The sequence below is a fragment of the Mycteria americana genome, chromosome 1 (assembly GCF_035582795.1).
Source record: "Mycteria americana isolate JAX WOST 10 ecotype Jacksonville Zoo and Gardens chromosome 1, USCA_MyAme_1.0, whole genome shotgun sequence".
Lineage (NCBI taxonomy): Eukaryota > Metazoa > Chordata > Aves > Ciconiiformes > Ciconiidae > Mycteria > Mycteria americana.
Genome location: NC_134365.1, coordinates 162,004,561 through 162,020,970, shown reverse-complemented (window position 1 = coordinate 162,020,970; position 16,410 = coordinate 162,004,561). Strand labels below are relative to the sequence as shown.

The 16,410-nt window shown below is 39.9% G+C and overlaps 1 protein-coding gene across 1 annotated transcript in view; it reads right to left on the bottom strand.

The window, feature by feature from the left end:
* The window catches only part of NALCN (sodium leak channel, non-selective), a 256,162-nt gene that overhangs the window by 11,467 nt on the left and 228,285 nt on the right, over nt 1-16,410 (bottom strand). Inside the window, 10 exon segments of the mRNA XM_075526265.1 lie at nt 490-583; nt 1,274-1,422; nt 3,243-3,311; nt 4,372-4,491; nt 7,422-7,496; nt 7,898-8,004; nt 8,538-8,631; nt 13,588-13,686; nt 13,769-13,889; nt 15,653-15,759. Of these exon segments, the coding sequence (XP_075382380.1) occupies nt 490-583; nt 1,274-1,422; nt 3,243-3,311; nt 4,372-4,491; nt 7,422-7,496; nt 7,898-8,004; nt 8,538-8,631; nt 13,588-13,686; nt 13,769-13,889; nt 15,653-15,759 (1,035 nt within the window).

Genomic DNA, 16,410 nt, shown 5'->3' with positions numbered 1-16,410 from the left:
TTCCCTGCCCATTAATTTTAAAAAGGAAGGGAATATGATTTTAATCGCAATGGAAACCACAGACAGAAATTTACTTGGGCAAAATAAAATGATTCCAGGACAAATTTTGAGGTCATTAAGACTACCATTCACACGGAATGAGCCAAAGTGCAGGCATTAAAGACAAAGTTAATCTGAAAAGTCACCTTGCCACAGTCAAAGCAGAGATCACAGTGGAAAAGTGCGTTACTGCACTTCTGATTTTGAAAACATCTTTTTATTTTTGTTTTTAAATCATGTAATAGCCTAGCCCCATGAAATATTACATTGTGTGTGACTGAAACTGCAATTTGTGTGTTATGTTCTGATGTTTAGCGAACTTTGTGTCTCTTGAAGAGATAAAGGCAATCACAACATTCCTTGTACAAAGCTAAGATACTGGAAACACTTTGAGATGCAAGGGTGTCTCCTGATTCTTGCCTACTTTATCTCTGGTAGTATTGTATTTACCATGCAGTCATGCATAATTTTGTTCCAGTCTTCTCCAGTAACTATTCTGAAGAGTACAGTAATAGCCTTGCCAGCTGATGAAAAATTTGCATGTCTGTTTTAAAGAACAAGAGAGAGAGAGAGATATCATTTCACGTCCCAGAACTAAAATGTTGGCAAGAAAAAATGCAAATAATTTCCATTTTCTACTGTTCTACTGTTTTAAACTGAAAATAGTTATTATGAGCTCATTGAATTATTTATTCCATGACTTAAGATATAATAACTGAACTTTAGTTCAGACACAGGTCTGAGTATTTTGGCTCATTTTATCAAAGAGCAAAAGCAGACTCAAGGCTGGATCCTATCTCCCGTCTCCAGTCTCTTCCTGAAGTCTGATGATGCTATTGATTGGAAAATCTCCAGTTAACAGCCAGTTCACAGAGCTGTCCCCTCTCTGTATCAGCCTGGTATATGGATCCTGTTCCTGGGTGATGCCGATAAGGCGTAGTAGGTACACTGTGTTTCAGCAGCTTGTGGCTAGTGCAGTGCTGCTTTGAAGTATTTTCTAGCTGGCGTAATGAAGAACAGCTCTCAGTCTGCTCTGGGCTGGATCGGGTGTCATTTGGTCCAATGCACAAAGACTGGAAAGATGGCTCAGTGCCTCCTATCAGAAATTCTGTTTAGAGCTCTTCAGCTAGACCTGGGGACTTGTCTGGTTTTTACCACGGATAAACTTCTCTAGCAGAATGTGATTTTTTCAGGCTGTTTAAAGAACATCCCCATGAAGTAGTACATACTGTACCTGTTAATGTTCTCTCCATATTTCACTGTACCAAATAAAACCACTCCAGCAAAAGCATAACAAAGAAGCAATAGGAACATTCCCACTATGATGAAGAAACTCTTGTACATGCTGACAACCACAGTCAGGAGTAGCATTTTTAGTGTCACCTGGAAGGACAGAGAAAAAGCAAACCATGACGCCATTCAGGAAAGCAGAGATAAAAGGGAAAAGAGACTTATTGCACTTGCCATTTTGACAGTGAATTCTTTACACATACACGTTAATGGATGAGCCCAGTGAAACGGTGCATTATGAATCTGATTGGAACTGAACATTTTGTGTCTTCCTCTGAAATTGTGTGCTTTTTTTTCTTGTTAAAGAGATCAGCATATCTGCCTAATTTACAAGGTCAAGATGTTGCTCCTCAAAGAGGATGTATAGGATAATACAGTGTAGGCTAATACAGCAATAATACAGCATAAGCTTAACTATAATGTTCTAGGATCAGTATACTCCAGAAGTATCAAAATTAGCATTGCATGAACAGTGGTGCAGTACACTACTTTGGACTTATCTGAAGGTGATGCTAACCATTAGGTGGAAATCACAGATACTGCAGCCTACCTAAAGAAATGAATTGATATATAGAGAAGGGGATTTCCTTAAGATCAGCACAGCTTGATTAAACTAGTTAATTTCTCCTGCAAGTTGGCCAAAGAGCTTAAGAAGAGCGCATAAGTTTGGAAATTACATAGGCAGGAGGCCTAGATAATAGATATTACTTTCCCATGCATGCATATTGTACATTTTACTCTTGATAAAGTTATTGCCCTAGATTGCCCTAACACCTTTAACCACTTTGGGTGCTATGGAAAATTATCTTTAATGGGACTGAGAGTAGCAGTTTTCTTTAGGATCATGCCAAACTGATAACTCATGCTGACTTTTAGCCATCACATTGCATAACAACAGATAAATTAGTGAAACTGATGCAGCTCCTAACATGAAAGCACAAATGAGTAGGTTAAAACCTTGAAAAAACTTTAGAATCAATCAGAAAGCTTTGAAGGCAATCACTTGGCCTACGAGAAGCAAGGATTTTTCATTTTACTTCCAAGGCTCTACAGGCTCTGTGTAGTTTGATTGAAGGAAAACTTTTTATCTTTACTGAACAAACCCTCTGACTTACTGTTCTTAACCCCAGCAACCCAGTATAGCAGTCTTTTTATCACATTTACTTTAATATGTCAGACTTCACAGAAAATGTTTGGATAGTCTAAAAAGTTCTACAGCAAGAGAATGTAGAGTGTCACCACTTGTTAAACAAATGTGTTTGTTCTCTGCCTATGCTTATTCTGCCAGCCGACTCTCAATTACACCAGAGCAAATCCAAACACAAAAGAAATGTAAACTTTAGAAGTGACTTGCTTTGTCACCATGTCAGTGTTTCCAGAAGAATCTCCTGGCCCAATATATTTTTAAATTGAACATAAATCCTTTGCTGTTATAAACCATACATTGTAGAGATACAAGACACAGACCTGCACTCTGGAGGAAGAAACGTCTGTAAGAGAGCACTATGATAACAAGATGAGTGCATCAACCACCACTCCATGAGTCTCTGAGAGAAAATAAATAAGTAGCATGCACATCACACCACACTGAAATGGCAAGGACTGAAAGCAGCACAATGTATGGTCAGAGTTTTAGAGAGCATTTTTTAAAAACTGTGTGGTATCACAGTTGTGCTTTTTTCTTGCAAAAAATGCAGCTTTTCCAGTAACCATAACATAGTGCTATTATACAATATACCTAAAATCCTGACATTTTAAAGACAGCGTGAAAAATTGGAGACTGCTGCTTGAAGTCTCCTTTTTTTGGCATATAAAATGGAGCCTTACAGAATGTGCACTAGAGATGTGTAGCAAATAGTCCTTTAATCTATACATGAGCACTGCAATGGTTGTAGTTCCTAATTCATACTTACATGCTTCCCACAAATTGAGAAAAACCTGAAGACAATTACACATGCCCCCATCATGTATGTGTACGCATTCTGGAACAGAAACACAGAAGACTTAATACGTTGTCCCCAGGGATCCCATGGAAAGATCAGCATAATTGGTCTTTTAATAATGAAGGGCAGTTGCCATATGAAATAAGAGAAATCATAAACTAGTAGCACCCATATTTCAATAACAGTGGAGCAGTAAGAAACTAACAGAAGATGCTCTACCACTTCAAAAACACTAACACAGCCTCCCCCCACATGAAACCAAAAAACCTTCAATCCCCTATTAGCTGGCCTGTAACGATGTCCAGCAGCCCCAGCCAACTTCTCTAGGCAGCTGCTAGCTTACAGGAACTCCTCAGGCTTTTGAAGCTACTCAGCAGCAGGGAGCAAATTGTGGATGCCAGGGCAAAATGACTAGCCACACAAGACAGGTTCTCCTCCAAACAGAGCCTGGGGCAGACAAGAGAGAACCCCCCCCCCATTTTAGGGTGGTGACTTCCACAACTTGTGATTGGTGACAAGCAGCAACTATCCCTTCTCCTTCCCTCATAAGTAAGGGAACCAGGGGTTTAGCCAACTTTAAAAACCAGGATGAGATGGAAAGAGCTGATTTCCTCCCCTTTCCTCCATGCTTTCTTGGCTTAAACATAGCCCCTTAATCAAAACCAGTGGTCCAGAATCACTGCTGGGTTTGGGACAGATTGTACTGTTCAGCAATTTTGAACCTATGCCTTCTTCCAGTCCTCTGTTCCTATCTGGATTTTGTACATTGCCTCTTTCTTCCTTGCTGCTCATGAGACTGCTGTTGGCAAGAGCTCTCAGACTCTTCAGGTTCCTTCCTTTCTTCACTCACATCCCTTCCAAAGACTTCAGTTTTTTACCACATTTACAGACTCTATCTCATATCAGACAACTTCTGTACTTCATCATTGCCCAAGACAAGGATTCCTTCTTCTTAGCATCAAGCTTAATTTGTTCCAGCCATATTTCAGCCTTATTAAACTCTCAAAGGTTTTCCTGGATGTATAGCAGTGATCCTACTGCTGGTGCTTAGCAGATAAAATCAAGCTTAATCATTGAAATTGCGTTTTGTAAATCTTACCAGTAAGGCGAAATGTAGTATCACCCATATAACTCCAAGAGATGTCACCAAGAGATCGTACCGATTTCTTCTGCTTTGCCAGAAGCCAGAAGGTGACATGGCAATAATCTTCATTGTGACCTATGGATAAAAACAATTTCTCAGTTATACTGAAGAAATAGCTAATTCTTACTATAAGAATCTCTAAAATGTTTGATTGAGTTCATCTTATGAATGTTTTCAACCAAGGGCAGCTTTCACGTCAGCTAACTGTTCCCATGAAAGCAAGTTAGGCTGCTAGACTAACTGGATCATATAAGCCTTGCTTAGATGGAGGAAAGCTGCTACTTGGGGAAGACCATAGATGACTGAGACGAGGGGATGAGCAGTATTCTGGAAGCATCTCTCTCCATCAAGTATCGAAGGAGTGCAGCTGACCACCTCAGACTGAATGCTTAATGTATAGATTTTTGAGGTGAATGTGGGCTTAAGATTTCCAATAGTTAAGCAAGCTATGAAGATAGAAAATTATTATATCGATAATGTGTAGCTAAAAGAGGTAGTAGTATCCTATCTATCTAGCTGTCCATAAGCAGGCTAAAATCACATAAGCACATTTGAACTCAAGAATGTAGTAGTGTTCTGTAGCTCCCATATTTCAAATTAATTAAAAAGCATTCCTATATTGCAAATATTTCTTGCTTTAAGGAATAATCTGTACTCATTATCATCTGCACTCAGCAGCATATAAGAGAAAAGAGCTAAGAACAGTAAAGGCAGCACATTTTACAACGTTCCTGGTAAAAAACAGCAGCCAAAGTACTTGACATTTCTAATACAAGTAATAGGAGTGCAGGCAGGAAGCTTAAGAATAGATACTGCTAAGAAATAGTCACAACAGCTAACAGATATCGAGGTAGGGTGATGCAGGTAGAAGGGACACCAAAGAGTCTCTCATAGACAATTTGTATCAAATCTCAAAGCAAGTCGAGTGTTACTATATAAAGGCTATAAATGTCAGGCATTCATTATATGATTCTTTGCATCCCACCTTGCAACATTGCCATTTAGTAGGATTCTTTGCATTTCTGAACCCCAAACTGTATATAAAAGGACACTAGTTTGATGTAAAACTCTAATTTTCCAGTTAGATTTTTTGCCGTATAAAGTTTTCTCAAGCCTGACTACAAAATGAAGAATACGGTCTCTGAATATCTAATTATCATTTGAGGTACCTGAAGGTATCTTGCCTCACCTCTATCCAGTCAGCTGAGATGCCCTAGAACACTGGAGATAGATGCACGGGGCTGGCAGGGATGACACAAGACCTGCAAACGTCCCTGCCCTTCTCTAGTGGCTAGTGGAGGGAAGGAGAGATCAGCTAGGGTACCCAAAAAAACTTTGGATGCCTTCAGTTATTTAGGCAACTGAATCTCACCCTACATCTCCCTTGATCACAGTGACAGCTTAAACAGCTACCTCGCGTGTAGAATTTAAACACCTAAGTTCAGGTGTCTATAATGTTGAACTGAATACCACTCAGCAAATAAAAAAATCACATCTCACTTTCTTTTGTGATCATCAGTGTGGCAACAAAAGTGAGATCTCTGAACTCTTCCTGTTCTTCTATACCACATATACTGATGTGAGCAGTAGAGGTTTAAGACTGAATCAGGAGCCCTTAAGACACAGGGCCATTAGCTACGCAGAAAGCTTTGGCCTTCCTCATGGACCATGCTTGCTAGTGGTAGCAGACCGTGTACAGAGCAGACTCTGTAACCAGACTATGCTGCATTAGCGAAGATCTTGGGTAGGAAGCTGCTTCCTCCGTCCATAAATCGTGTGCACTCACAGTGTGACAGCTCGCCTGTCGAGACAGTCAACAATTTTTTCTTGGTTCTGACAAAGTTCCTTTGAAATTCTAGAATTGTATTTGTTTCCCCTGGCAGTATCAGAGAAAAAAAGTATTTCTAAAGACATAGTTACTAGGTAAATTAAAACCTGTCTTTGTATGATACAAATCAAACTTTTCTGTGTTTGCTCCGTCTCTCAAGAGATACTGATTTCTCGTGGGTAGGGAAAAAAGAAGCAACAACATGGACATACTCTAGCTACAGCTGCTACAAGGTATTCACTTCATTGTTTATTCATCACTGCTGGCAAAACCTACCACTGGAACATAAGAACTGTCATATTGCATTAGAGCAGTGGGAAACATAGTCTACTATGCTGTTTCTGATAGTGGTCAGTATCAGCTATTCAGGAGGGACTGAAAAGAAAAATACTCAACCACAAACTTTCGAAAGAATTATGTACCAACCTAACCACAGAGGAAGCATCTTCCTTAACCTCATAAATGTGCGCTTTGTTACACTACGGATATCCTTACCCATAAAAAAAATAAATATGCTTTTTAAAATGTGTTTAAGTCAAGTCCTTCGATTCCAATCTTATGAAAACAGGCTAATTACACCTTGCACAGCTGGTTGTGGTGAGAATTTTCTCATAGACAGAGAACCGTTACCACACAGGATCCAGATCTGTGCAACAAAAGATAGACAACACTGGAATTTGACATAGCTTATTAAAAGGTTTTAAAATTAAATATGGTACTTAATAACACCAAAACAAAACTGAGAGAGGTTTGATGGTGTCACAGCTACAGAATAGTGGGGATTAACGCACCCTGTTCCAAAGGACCAGGCAAAATATAAATGGATCGAGCAGAACTTCCATGATACAACACAGACTTTGTGTTGTACAGAGTGAATTTAATCTGAGATTTCTGCAAGAAAAGAGTTCACTGGGTTCATCAAATCACAAGTTGAAATGCTCGGAGTTGAATATATATAAAAGGACACAAAGCTCAAGGTGGTGGAGAAGTATGACTATAACAAATTAAAAGTTTATTCCTACAACACACGTTTAAAGACAAGTGACATGGAGAGCCCCAAATGTACATGTTCAGAAATAAAAACCATAATGAAGAATGAGACAACATCCCTAAAGCCAAAATGAAATATATACATATTAGACTTAATCTCAAGAAGTCATAAAATATATTACTTTACCTCAAGGACAAAAATGAAGGTGAAAACAACAGACATTGTTGCTAAAGGCACAGTCACCGGATCTGCAGCATCCCACTGAAATGCAAACAAAATCCGTTTATAGACGAGTAGCTGTTAAATGAACTAAATGCCTCTTCATTGCCTTAACTTTTCTTGCAGGTTTTGTTAATGCATAGATTTCACTTTAAAATATACTCAGACGGGAATGGCATCTTGGTGTATTCTTCTCTCACAGATTTACAGCTTAACTGGAAATTAAAAATAGTGGACCAGACTACCAAAAGGCAGAAATTATCTCAGCTCCACAAGTTGCAATTAATCTACAGTGATCTGTGCCAACTCAGATTGCTGTATCTAGAAACCACGGTTCCCTACATTCATCACAGTAATGGCTCAACTGATTGTTAATTGGTGTTAGGAAATGTGCAACACATGCTGTACTACTATAATGAAATGCTTAAAAGAAGCACAATTACCTTAACTGATAACAACACAGACTGGGCCAGAACAAGTACAGCAATAGTTCTCTTAAAAAATGGATGCTGAGTTATATCATACATCTTAGCTCTAAAGCCATCGTTATCTGAAAAAGAGAGTTCGAGGAGGAGAGTTAAAATACACAGTGGTATTTTTCCCCCATTTCTTGACATATTTTCCATGTTCATTAGTGGCAAAATAATCCTTTACCAGTTTCAAAATACATTTCTAATTTTCTGCTACAATTTTCCATATCAAATAGGGCTTCTGAACATATAATTTCAAATACTGAACACTAGAGTTGCATGAAGGCTTTGGTCCTCGTAGGGCAAGTGCATCATTCAGCTGCTGTCAGGTTAATACATTCCATTCATATCATTAACAGCCAACTGCAAATATATTTCATTTAGAAATTCATTTTTTTCATTAAGGCTTATCCTAAACCCATCGAAGCACAACCTTTTTTGGGTTGATTTTAATAGCCTTATGCAGAGATCTGTAGTCGGAGCCTGTTTCCACATTAACTTATGCACAACCTCCTAGTGGCCTCACGATTACAATTTTAATTTGAATCGCAGACTCCTGGGGAATTATGAACACTAGGGCTCAACATGAATAAAATCAAAATATCTTTGATACCCGGACGAGGTGGGAGATGAAGAGGTTGTGCTATCTTCAGTCTGCTTTTCAGATCTTCCCATCGTCTCTGATCTACAGTCAGTAAAGCTGTCCCCTTAATAAACAAAGAGAAGCGTATAAAGCTTTTGTCATATAAAAGCTAGAACATTTACTGCTGTAAACATGAAAACAACATTCTCTTTGGTGCCTGAAATAAAGTAACATACGCAACTCTCCTTAAATAACACACTGTTTGGGTAAAGGAGTCAAAGTATCAGCCGGTACTCAGGAGGATTTCTGGATGCATTAGCTGTGAGTTTCTGGGACTCAACACAGCAGGCACAGTTGTTGCTTTTTGTAGCAGCAGCCCAGTGTGGGCAGTGAAACACTGCAGGAGGTCTTCCATTTGACTGAACATCATTTGCCAGGAAGCACTGTTTTAAAGTGGTCGATTTTGTCCGGGCTTTGCTGCAGGAAATCCTGGGGCTCGTCAGTGCCGCTACAGTTTCTCGGGGAACGAGCCCGCTAGGAGATCGCTGCCGCTCTCCACAGCTCTTCTGCTTGGGGTGTAATTGAAATAAAATAGTAGCGTGCTATGACTCTACAAGAGCTCTCCACAAAGGAAGCACAAGGAGAGGTAGAGATACGCCTTTAGGGTGGGTGGTGGTAGATGGTAATGCGTGTAAGTGTTTTCGTAACATAGGAAGAAACAAGCAAACCTCAAACAGAATTCAACGTTATTTAAAATGACCTTCAAAACAAAATGAGGCCCTTATCACTTCAGAGAACTGTAAAATCTCATGGAAGGAGTCTGGAGTTACAAAAACAAGTGAGACCTTTTCAAGGTAAATGTCACAAGCCTGTCTCCCGGACACTTGGCTGCTCCCCCAGCCAGCACGGAGCCGCACCGAGCTGGGCGAGGGCTGGTGTGAACTTTGGGGCTCGCCTCGGCATTGGCTTGTGTAGGCGCTGGAACTGGGGCTGGCTGTGCGACTGATAAGGTCAGGAGAGCTCCCTCTCCGTGGACATAATCTCTTTATGGAGCTGCGTCCCCAAACGGCACCCTGGGAGGAGGTGCCTTCCAACAGGATGCAGACACAGCGACAGATGTAAGGATGCCCATTACTCCTGCCAGGCCCAGATGGTACCGTGTAGAAAAGCTTAAATTAAAAGGCAGCTCACTCACCCAAATGAGCGTGTCTGGTTTATATTCTTGGAGAGCTTTCACCGCAAAGAAGACAAAGGTGGCAAACAAAGTGGACCTTTGTAAAATTTAGAAATAGTGATGCCAAGTCTCTCAGTTTCTCAGAAACCACCACTTCCACCAGCGGGATCATTGTAAGGGGACCACAGAGCAGAGCCCCGTGAGTGGGACTACGGCTGGAGGAGCTGCGTTTGCATTCGGACTTCAGCTCAGAACTGCCAGATAATATTTGAGTCGATCACACCTTCACTGCCGACAGAACACGTGGCACTTGGGAGCTGCGACAAGTGACGTGCGGGAGTTGTGAAATGTGGGGTGGTGGAACGCTCTGGGCTACGGCCCGGACAGCTGAGGACCCAGCCCAAGGCCCCCTGTGGTACTTCCCAGGCCAACGTCTCCAGGCCTGCAGCTCCGACAGCTCACACGAAATACTACAGCATAGCTGAAAATATTTGTTTTTTTTTCTTTTTAGAAAATTGTTCATTCTCATGTAAAATAGTTCATTCAGTAATTGTCCAACTCTGACCCTCCTCACCAATGCCTGGCACTACTCTAACCATGTATCAGCCATGAACTTTCTAAAGCCAACACCTACTTAAAACACCGACAGCTTGGCCAGTTTTAAGAAGATGCAACTTAACCTCACACAGTGGACTGCTTTGCTCTCTTCTTTCTGGACTTGCCGGCCTTCTGCCTATCTTAGTTCACTTTTTTTTCAGTTCCTGGACGTTTCTTCACTCTACTTGAATATTGATCGGGCTGAGATTTTTTCCCCCGCTGCATAATTAACTAACATACTTATCTTTTCAATTCACATCTGAAAACATTTTCTTTTCCCTGTAGTAAATACATAAAAAGTAACAGGTATTCAAGAAAAAAGAGAGAAAACCAAACATTACATGCCACAGCATGAGGTTACTAAGAAATTAACATCTGAGGTTACTAAGAAACAACTGAAGAAGCTGAACCAGATGACATTATTCATGAATGATTTATACTGGCTGTATTTTTAGTATCATGTAAATTCTACAGAAATATTGCACAATGTGCGTGTTCAATGTAATTTACAGGGAACTGTCATTAGTGAGTGGCTTTTCTGATGCTCAGACTAATCCTTTCCCTGTATTCAGATATGGAACTGAGGGACTAGAGCAGTCATATCTGAAAAAGTGGCTGTAGTCTGAGGAAAACATACAAGCAGAGAAAACCACCCCAAAACGATAAAGGTAAAATTGAGATAATTTTCTGAAAATAATGGGAACCCTAATTCAGGCCCTACACCTCAGACTTCCACATTTACACTGGCAGCCCATGCAGGGGCAATCTGGGCTAAGATGAATTGTTTCTCTCCTGTGATCACAATCCTTATAAGCCTCGTGTTCACACCTTCCTGTTCCCTCTCATTTTGAATCCCACTGAACATAAACCAACTTTCAATTTCCACATGAGTTTGAGCTGTCCTGTGTCTTTAAAGCTGCGTATCTGGGAGGAGGGAATGAAATATGAATCTGATACACAGTCACATATAATTAAGGGTATTTTTCCCCAGTTCATGTTCATATTTTAAACCTTAAAAATAAAAAACTGGTGAAAGATTTATGCTGATATTGTGGATAAATCACTTCAAATGTAACCTGTGGGTTGGCCCAGATCACCTTATTCCATAGTTGACAGCTGACTACACAGATGAATAATGAGTTATGAGTTAATGACATCTCACTAATTTGTGAAAGAAATCTCACAAGCTGCCTTTGCAGGAGACGGGCTGACACAGGGAACTTGATCTTGTGAGTGACTCCTATGGAAAGAGTGGGAACTAAGGGCGAAAACACTGTCTAGGAGATTTACAGCTCTTAGTAAGAGTGGGCCTATTGTCACAAAAGCAGAGTAAAAGTCATACGAGTAAGGGCAAAGATCCAGCTCCTCTGGTACCTTTTTTCCTATGACAATGGCGAAAAGTAGAAGCCTGTAGGTATGGCAAAGCGACCCAGAGCAGCAAGTGGCTCCTGATGATTCTCCATTGCCCACAGAGCTGTCTCAGAATTCATGACAGATACATTCAAGACCGCACGCAAAACTAAAGGGGAAGCACACCACTTCCTCACACCACATGTACCACACCTCAACAGGGTAAAGGAAAGATGTTTGATCAGCCATGATCAAAGGTATTTAAGACCAAACTCTGTAATGTGATACTTCTTCTTCTCATCTACACTCGTGCCTATGAACAGGTTTTTGAGGAAACTGACCTGTGTAGAAAGCGTAAAGGGGAATGAAGAAACAATTTATATGGTAGAAATGCTCAGCTAACATCTCAGTAGAGTTTCATGAACTGTGATGTACATGACAAACATACATAGTTAAATACATCATAGCTATAGAAGAAAAACATTAAAATAATTCTAACATTTCATATAATATTTTAATTACCTGTAATTTAAATAAAATGACTTAATTTTTTTTTCAAGACTTGCTGAAAAATATTTTGTATGCATCAGTGTAAGGCTGACACATTTGAAGGAAAAGTAATATTACACAGCTGAAGAGGAAGGGGCAAAAGCATCTGTAAAAATCCAGTGGAATTCTCATACTGGAGAAATTTCAGCTTTGTTAAATCCCTAGTCAAACTTTAGTGAATAAGAAAATAAACGAATAGCACATTGCTCGTTGTTCTCTAGAACAGATGTATTTTAACGTGAATGACTGCACTTCATCTCACCAAAATTACACTGGAGTCACGCAAACATAAAAATACCTTCTGAACAGCAGAGGTTTTAGGCTATTTATTCGGCTCGCAACCTGCTTGACTTCGGTTTATGATGCCTTGCTTGCCCACATTGGACACACGGTAGCGTGCTGCTCACCTCCCTTCCAGAAGGAGTCAAGTGGTTTCCCTGAAGGGCAAACTCAACAGTTGTGTTTGCTACAGAGTTCGGGCCACGGCCATAGTAGGGCCATGGCCAGCACCCAGTTTGTCTCCAGCAATAGCACACCGGGTTGTCTTCCATCCACAAGCCCCAGAGCACACAATCATCCTTTCCCTCCAGTGCCATGAGTGATAAAAATATCACTCTAGCTAGCTGCAACGCAGACATCTCATTATTTTTGGGACTCTGAACTGAAAGATGAAAAAATTTAATAATTATGTCTTGGTGCCACAGGGGCACCACAAGAGGCTCAGAAAAAAAAGTCAAATTAAGGGCTGTGCAGTGTGTATGCGGCAGTCCCATCCCGAGGATGCCATCTTTAACAAGTGTGGACATGAGCTGCTCTGTAGCAATTCACCTGAGGACAGGTTTTTCTACTTTTCAGGGTAATCCACAAAGCCCATGTGAACTGCAATTTTGTCCTAGAACGCTAGCTGGTTTTTTGTTTGAGTGATGGACAATTAATTTTACAATGTACTCTGCTGTTTGCCAGGAAAAAGCCATGCAGCTTTACTTTGGATCTGAAATACTGGAATTGCAGGGCTCTAATGAGACCCCTTTAGTTGTAACACGTACAAGCATAACATGTCTTTTTACCTGCCACCGCATGTATGCCTACATCAAACTAAACCAGCAGAATCTGGAGCATCTGTAAATACATTGTGCTTTAGGTTCAGCCTCCATCTGGCAACACAGCTGCATTGTAAATAAACTCAGACAGCTTTGAAAGAGAGTGTGATGGATCGCTATCATCCCAGGCTTGAGTTTTGTAGCAAATATGGATCAGGTGTGTCTGAAGCCATACTTGCAGGCTTGCAGAATGTACGGTTGGTAAGTCAGTCTTAAAGGCAGTCTTACCAGGTAACATAGACGGTGTAATATCAGTTTCAGGTTTCTTACAGAGCCAGTTCTACACACAGTAAACCACCTCACTCAGTACCTTGTTTTCATTGAAATTAGCGATGACAACTCCAACGAAAAGGGTCAGTCCAATCATGCAGCCAAGGAATACAAAAACATGAATGTAGATTCCATGGATCTGAATAGACAAAAAAAAGATTAATCGTTAAAACAAATCAAAGCATGTGTTGTAGAATTCAGACTCTGATGTGTTTCCTTACCGGCCCAACGCGATGAATAATAACATCTCTGACTTCCACCCAGCCTTTTAATGAAAGAACTTCGAATAGTGCCAGCATTGCATTCCCCACATTGTCAAAATTAAAATTCCGAGGATTTGCCCTGAAATGCAGTACAAAAATAGGTGTAACTTCAGCAATAAAGTTGTTCTTCTTATTTGTTACCTTGATTCTTCATAGTCTAGGATTTAAATACCTTGCAAAGTTGGTGTGAAAGCCGCTGAGTAACAAAACAACAGCAACAGCAATAAATATGTGCAGCATAATTTTTTTTTGATCCCTATGTATGTTTTATTTTGTTACTCAGAATCTGATTCACAGTAATAAAGCTTAAAACATACGGCTGCATTTTAGTGTTTTTGCCAATGAAATTAGCAAAATACAGCATTCATCAAAAATGGATCTGATGGCATTGGCCAGATTCTAAAATAAATTTACCTGGAGGAGACCAGTCTCAAACCCACATAAATGATTCCGACCCCAAAGTCAGTGAGCTCATTTAGAAAATGTTGTTCCTTATTTCATTATCATTGGGAACTGATGGTCTAAAGCAAAACTTACTGAGAGGACATCACATCATCTTGGCTTTCCTATACCATACACCTTTTGTATCAGTTCAGATTCAAGATGGTGTTTCCAGCTGAACATTAAAAGTACCCTCTTTGGGCTAGGTTAGCACATTGCTCTGCCTCTACAATCCGAGACAGATAATGCAAGGAGCCCAATTAATGTTCCAGAACTTATAAGGTAAATAGTTGTATTTCAGAAGAATTGTTAAGTGTTTGGTGCTTCTGAAAATCCAACCATTCAGTGAAAAAGAGAGCTCTCAGATGTAGATATTTCTTTTAAATGTGGTCCTTATACTGACATCTGGCTCTTGAAAATCTGGCCTGACACAGCCAACAGGTGGTATAAATGTCCTTGCGGTAAAATGTTTTTCTGCAGTAACAAAACATTCCCTAAAGTTTACAGTTATGCTGATTAAGACAGTTTTTGCTTATTTCTGGATCAAGCTGAAGAGGACTGAATTTGCTTACTCGAGGAAGAATTTGTCTGAAGCATACAGAAACAAAGACTTCTGCAGATGTCAGAGTTTCACTGACTGTTCAAATCACAGCATATTATTTCATTAATGTAGGATGGCTCTGAATCTACCACTGCTGGTATATTCTTTATCCACACACATAGCCAATTAAAATAATTGTGGCTGTTTAGCTGATTTTACAAAATGCCAACCAACTTAAAAATATAAACAATTAAAGAGGGTTTTTTGCCTGTTCAGGTGTTGAGAAATATTAAACAGACTTTACCAGAATACTAAACATAAACATAACATTAGTTGTTAAATAATTTTTACTGCACTACTGAACCAGATAGACCACAAGGATTCCCTGTACAGGAAACGGAAAGAAGCTGCTAGCTGGCATGGTTAATGGTCATTGAAGAGAAAGGCTGTTTTTAGGCATGACTTGCTCAGTGGTTTTTTTGTGGGTAGCTATAGGCAGGTTGATTTAGGTTCTGTTGTTGAGGTATGGCTCTCAGTATGTCTTCATAATAGTACTAAAGTACAATTAAGTGATAATCTTGGTTCAAGCCAGTAACTGCCACTGTAATAATAATCATGTCTAGTTCCTATCTAGGTTCAGTACCTACAGGTATTTTTTTCCTTTCTGCTTTATGAATAGAACAGCAGATTAGGACTGGAAAAGTTTCATATATCTGGCTTTTTACTAAATATACCAGACTTTTTACACTTAATATCATCTGATTTACAATAAAACCCCTACATCAGTAGTTTAATGCCATGAGATTTAAGCCATATTCTACATCAAAAGCTGAAAGATAGGCCAATGTGTAGCAACTCACCAGACTCGTGGCACCCAAAACCCAGGCTTTTTCTCTCCAGGTCTTAGCTTTAAATTGAGATTTTTGGAAACACTTACATTTATTCTGAAGATGCCATGACAATCTTCCTATAGTGAAATAAACCACAGCCTGAGATTAAATAATGGCCTGTGAGAGATGCCAAAATGCCAGTATAGACAGCACACTTGCCATGATGGGGAAGCAATGTAAACAGAAATGAAGGGTTATTTACAGGTCTGGGATTAATAGTCATGGACCTTTACCCAAATGAAAAATGCATCTTCGGAAGGATTCAAAAAACCCTTCTCCTTCCAGGACTGAGAGTGCTTTTTATTTTGCAAGACTATCTAGCCATTCACCTCTTTCCTATAGACCATTGCTCTCTTTTGGTGATGATATTTCTCCAAATGGAGTAAGAAATACAGCTAACTTTCTTCATGTAACCTGCATAGCATTCCCAGTGCTTTTGACCTCTAGCAGCCTAACCTGGTTTTTAGATGCTGACCTAGGAATGCAAATGTGTCATTTTCCATGGTTAATTCCATGTGACATCCGTCCTTTGCAGATAATATGGCATGAATTTGACAACTTTTTCAGACAGTCCCCAATATCTGGACTTGCTTTACTATTTTACATGAAAACCCAGCCTTACCCTCATTCACTCACTCCTTTACCACCTTTCCCTCCATCATTCTGCTTCTGAACAAGAAAGTGCCCAAGATCTCCATCTCTCAGTTGATAGCTCTGATTCCCCCACT